General features: G+C 36.9%; 1 protein-coding gene across 2 annotated transcripts in view; it reads right to left on the reverse strand.

Moving 5' to 3' along the window:
* The window catches only part of LOC127431646 (procollagen-lysine,2-oxoglutarate 5-dioxygenase 2-like), a 93,051-nt gene extending 90,016 nt beyond the window's left edge, over positions 1-3,035 (reverse strand). For both annotated transcript variants that reach the window (XM_051682176.1, XM_051682175.1), the window contains exon 1: positions 2,612-3,035. In XM_051682176.1, the coding sequence (XP_051538136.1) occupies positions 2,612-2,708 (97 nt within the window). In that variant the 5' untranslated portion in view covers positions 2,709-3,035. The remainder of the gene's footprint in view (positions 1-2,611) is intronic.
* Positions 3,036-6,000: the final 2,965 nt, after the last annotated feature.

Here is a 6,000-nt window from a genome sequence, read left to right on the forward strand (position 1 = left end):
TAAAAATATGGATACAATGGAACTTTCCTTCTGTGTAAAATCTTTTCTAATGCCCTCTGATTGTAGAAAAAGGCTTTGTTTGTCTTCAGATGACTGTATTTTAATCATCAAGATAAAAAGAAAGAAACCGTGAAAGAAAACTAATTTTCTTTCAGTTGGACCGGTGCGACCAACTCAAGTGCTGGTGCGACCATTTGTAGAATTTAACTACAGTTACCACTCTTAAATGTTAGTCTGGAGCCATGTAAATAAATAGATAAATAAAAACTTATTTGCTGTGGCATTGCAAGAATTAATTTGCAAGAACAAATCTAAAAATAAGAAAAGATGCAAATTTGTTGTTTTATTCATTACCCAATTAGCACTCTTGCCAGCTGTGATCTCATTATACACCGTACCTACGTGACTTCATTTTTTGCGTAGCCGAATTTCAAACATTACGAGTAAACATGCAACTAAAATGGACAGAAAACATGGAAGTTCTTGAAAAGGAAAACTATCAACATTGGTTATGTGGGACAGTGGGAGAGAGGTGTGCCATGGGATTTGTTTAATTGTAAAAAGTGTGCCGTGACAGAAAAAAGGTTGGGAAACACTGCATTAGAGAACAGTGAGCCATGAAGTTACATAGTGTTTTACAGTGGGGTCCAAATGTCTAAGACCATTCGTGAAAATATTTCTATTATGCATTTATATATATATATATATATATATATATATATATATATATATATATATATATCATTACAGATAACTTTATATAGTCAGCATAAAACTTTGAATGAAAAGTTGAATTGCAAAATTCAGAATATTTTGGTATTTGATATGCCTCCCTTTTGCTTTAATGACAGTTTGCACTCAATGTGTGGCATGAACTTCACACATACACCGATCAGCCACAACATTAAAACCACCTGCCTAATATTGTGTAGGTCCCCCTCATGCCACCAAAACAGCTCCAACCCACATCTCAGAATAGCATTCTGATATGCAATTCTTCTCACCACAATTGTACAGAGCGTTATTTGAGTTACTGTAGACTTTGTCAGTTCGAACCAGTCTGGCCATTCTCCGATGACCTCTCTCATCAACAAGGCATTTACATCTGCAGAACTGCCTCTCACTGGATGTTTTTTGTTTTTGGCACCAATCAGAGTAAATTCTAGAGACTGTTGTGTGTGAAAATCCCAGGAGATCAGCAGTTACAGAAATACTCAAACCAGCCCATCTGACATCCACAATCATCTATGCAATTATCTAATCAGCCAATCGTGTGGCAGCAGCGCAGTGCATAAAATCATGCAGATACGGGTCAGGAGCTTCAGTTAATGTTCACATCAACCATCAGAATGGGGAAAAATTTTGATCTCAGTGATTTGGACCGTGGTATGATTGTTGGTGCCAGATGGGCTGGTTTGAGTATTTCTGTAACTGCTGATCTCCTGGGATTTTCACACACAACAGTCTCTAGAATTTACTCAGAATGGTGCCAAAAACAAAAAACATCAAGACGGAAATGCCTTGTTGATTAGAGAGGTCAACGGAGAATGGCCAAACTGGTTCGAACTGACAAAGTCTACGGTAACTCAGATAACCGCTCTGTACAATTGTGGTGAGAAGAATATCATATTCAGAATGCTATTCTGAGATGCGGGTTGGCGCTGTTTTGGCAGCATGAGTGGGACCTAAACAATATTAGTCAGGTGGTTTTAATGTAGTGGGTGATCGGGGTATGTGCAGAACTGATGATCATGTTTGAGAATATTCCAAAGAGCATCTTCTTTACATAGGACCTTTTGTACATCAAAACATCAAAGTCACAAATTTGTGAACATGTGTTGCATATATGCATACATATCTGACCTTTTATATCACTGAAAACCATATATGAACATACAGTATATTTCATATATGTGTTCTGCATATATTGCCATATCCAGTGTCTGTTTGGGTTTTAGTGACCTAGAGACTAGTGCAGAAACTTAAACATTTAGTATCATTTTATGTTTCAATTCTACAACTTGATCCTAAAACTGTTTCCAGGCTTAAATGGGGAAAGCATCCCTAATATTGTGCTCTCAGACTTTTGGACTCCACTGTATTCCAAAGACAAACATTCCCACATAACACCTCTGTGTGGGAAAAAAAGGTCTACCTGCCAACCCTCACGTCCCAGCAAAAAGCAAGGTGCAAGGTATGCGAATTCACCATATGGAAACACTTGATTTAATGAATGACTTTCATTAACATAATTGATGTTCATTCAAATAGAAACATCATGAACGTTCACTAATTTCATAAATAGGCTATAGATATTTGAATGCACAAGATCCGGGAAACATTTGCTATATAATGCTTTTCAATACTGTTAATGAAAGTTATTATATAGTTTTACCATCACACAAGTTCACAGCTCTCAAATCATAATCATTTTGGAAGACTGTATAGACTTTCCATCTACTGACTCACATCTATCGTGTGAGAAAAATGTACTGTGATGCTCTCATTATAATCGCGCGTTTACAGTCTAGAGTTTCGATTAAGTGTTCTACTTGCGTCACGTTCAAACGCCAGACAGCACATCGCACATTTCCAGTGTAACGATTCTTACCTGCTAGAATATCCTTTTTTCTCTCCATGCTCAGGGAATAATGAACAATGAACATCAGCATCAGAGAGAGAACATAACAGCACTGCGGGCGCTCCATCGCAGCTTCAGCTGAAGTCCTTTGAGACCGCGTGAACCAAGTTTTCGAAGTTATTGTGGCTCTACTGGTCAGCGCGCGGTGAGTCCGAGCAGACCTGGGGTCAGTTATAAAAAACAAACAAACAAACAAAACACACACACTCGTAGAAACTCGTGCATCAATTAGGTAAGGTCTCGTATATATCAGTTGTGACGTGGTCGGTATTCCCACAAGAACAAGCTGACTTCTGATGGTGCCCTCGATCTACCCCAGACAGGGTGACAGAAGTGTGTGTGTTTGTGTGTGTGTGTGTGTGATTTAACAAGTGCAGCTGTGTTTGAGCGCACCCCTCCGCTGCCTTTTCTCCAAATGTATATGAGCTCAAATAATGCACCCTGTACCGCCCTCATTTACACCCACAGTCAGAAATAACTGCTCAGCTTGACATTAAGAAAAAAAGAAAAAAAAGAAAAGAATATGAATATAATTTTGTTTCTAATGTTCCAAATTAACAAACTGAGGAATAATGCACCAAACAAAAGACTCAACACAAAAAAATCAACACAAAGATAGTAAAACCCTAAAAATTTGCATTGACAGGACACTGAACCAACATGTCAAACACAATGTATATACAAACACAATGTGCCTAAGCTAACAACACACAAACAATTATAATCTTTCATGTGATTATTGAACACATCTCATTAAACATTCACGGTGCTGTGGAAAAAGTAAGTGAACCCTTGGATTTAATAACTGGTCAATCCTCCTTTGGCAGCAATCACCTCAACCAAGCATTTCTGGTAGCTGGTGGATTAGACCTGCACAACACTCAGAAAGAATTTTGAATCATTCTTCCTTACAGAACTGCTTCAGCTCAGACATATTCTTAGGATGTCTGGTGTGAACGGCTCTCTTGAGGTCATTTCACAACATCTCTATTGGGTTAATGTCTGGGCTCTGACTGGGCCACTCCAAAAGGAGTTTTTTTATTTTTTTTTTTTTTTTTTTAAGCCATTCTGTAGTGGGCTTACATCAAAATTTATGGTCATTGTCCTGTGACATCACCCAGCTTCTACTGAGCTTCAGCTGGCGCACAGCTACCCTGATATTATCCTGTAGGATATGTTGTTAAACTTGGGAATTAATTTTTCCCTCAATGATGGTGAGCGGTCCAGGCCCCAAAGCAGCAAAACAGCCCCAAATCATGATGCTCCCTCCACCATACTTCACCGTTGGGATGATGTTTTCATGTTGGTATGCGGTGCCATTTTTACACCATATGTAGTGCTGCTGTGGAGTGTTAAGGTGGTCTTTGGCAAACTTCAGGCACGCAATAATGTTTTTGTGGGAAAGCAGCGGCTTCCTTCATGGTGTCCTGCCATGGACACCATGCCTGTTTAATTTTTTCCATATAGTAGACTCATGAACAGTCAGAAATAACTGCTCAGCTTTACATTAAGGAAAAAAAAAAGAAAGTATATGAATACTAATTTTGTTTCTAATGTTCCAAATAAAAAATAAATAATAAAAAAGAGGATTATTGCAACAAACAAGCACAAAAAAACAAAAAACAAAAAAACAAAAAAAAAAAAAACCACAAAGATATTAAAACCCTGAAAATCTACATTGACAGAACACTGAATCAACATGTCCGCTGGACAGATAATCAATAAAGAGATTTTATGTCTTATTTCACTTATAACAATGTCAAGGGTTTTGGTTGGGTTTTGTCAGTAGTAGGGTCATTACAGTATATATTATATACAAAACACACACACACACACACACACACACACACACACATACACACACACATATACAGTGGCAAGAAAAAGTATGTGAACCCTTTGGATTTAGCTGGTTTTAATTAATTGGTCATAAAATGTGATCTCATCTTCACAGAAGCAGAAAAGATACTCCTTCCACCGTACTTCAAGGGTGGGATGTAGCCTAGGAATTCACATACTTTTTCCACAGCACTGTGAATGTTTAATGGGATGTGTTCAATAAAGACAAATGTTATAATTGTTTGTGTATTGTTAGTTCAAGCACATTGTGTTTGTCTATACTTGTGACTTTAATGAAGATGAGATCACATTTTATGAGCAATTAATGCAGAAAACCAGCTAATTCCAAAGGGTTCACATACTTTTTCTTGCCACTGTATAAATATATATATATATATATATATATATATATATATATATATATATATATATATATATATATATATTTTTTTTTTTTTATACAGTTGCAATCAAAATTATTCAAAAAGACAGTAAGAGTTTACAAAGGTAAGCTTTTCTGATGACCCAGAATTTTGAAACTTTACATCTATATCAGTTGAGTGACACATTCAAAGTCATAGTGTGAATATATAACCTAATATTTCTAAATAGCAATATTTTATTTTAAATACAGCCATGTCATAATTATTCAACCCCTATTGCATGTAGCTGTTTCTTAAATATGTAAGGCTACACAAGTAATTGTTTTAAAACAAAATTAAGTCATCAATCTGCAATGGCACTTATTTAAGTTTTAAAATGTAAGTTTAGCATTGTAAGTAAAAATGTATTTCTATGCAAAAAATGCAATTAAAAATAAGCTGTCTCAAAAGATAATACAGGAGATTATTTCATTACACAAGAAAGGTCATGGCTAAAAGAACATTTCCAAAGCATTTCAATTTCCAATACACAAAGTTGGCAGCACCATTCATACATTTTTTTAAATATGGTACAACAGCAACCTTCTTGGGGTGTGGAAGAAAGCAAAACTTCACCATGGGAAATGTTGACTTGAATATTCAAGAAGTAATAGGAAAGACCTGTGGAGTCCTGAAAGAAGGTTTTATAGACATATGACACTAAACTGAAAATGAGTTTTAGACCCATGGGTCAGCAGTACGTCTGGAGTCAGATGACAAGGTGATGACAAGAATGACACCATCCCCACAGTCAAGCATGGAGGTGGGTCAGTCCTGTTATGTGGGTGTTTTGCGGCTGCAGGAAACGGCTATCATGACTATATGACTGACACCATGGATTCTTTCAGGTATCAGGCCATTTTGGCATGAAAAATGTGATGCCTTCAGCGTGTAAATTGAAGCTCGGTGATCACTGGACTTTCCAGCAAAACAATAACACCAAGGATACATCCAAGTTGTCCAAAATCCGGTTCAGGGATAGGTTGTGGAATGTCCTTAAATGGCCCTTTCAGTCCATCATTAAAATCCCATTGCAAACCTTTGTTGGGATTTCAAGGAAGTAGTGGCAGCACATAAACCAAAGAATTTGCTCATGAG

Source organism: Myxocyprinus asiaticus, chromosome 41 (assembly GCF_019703515.2).
Source record: "Myxocyprinus asiaticus isolate MX2 ecotype Aquarium Trade chromosome 41, UBuf_Myxa_2, whole genome shotgun sequence".
Taxonomy (NCBI): Eukaryota; Metazoa; Chordata; class Actinopteri; order Cypriniformes; family Catostomidae; genus Myxocyprinus; species Myxocyprinus asiaticus.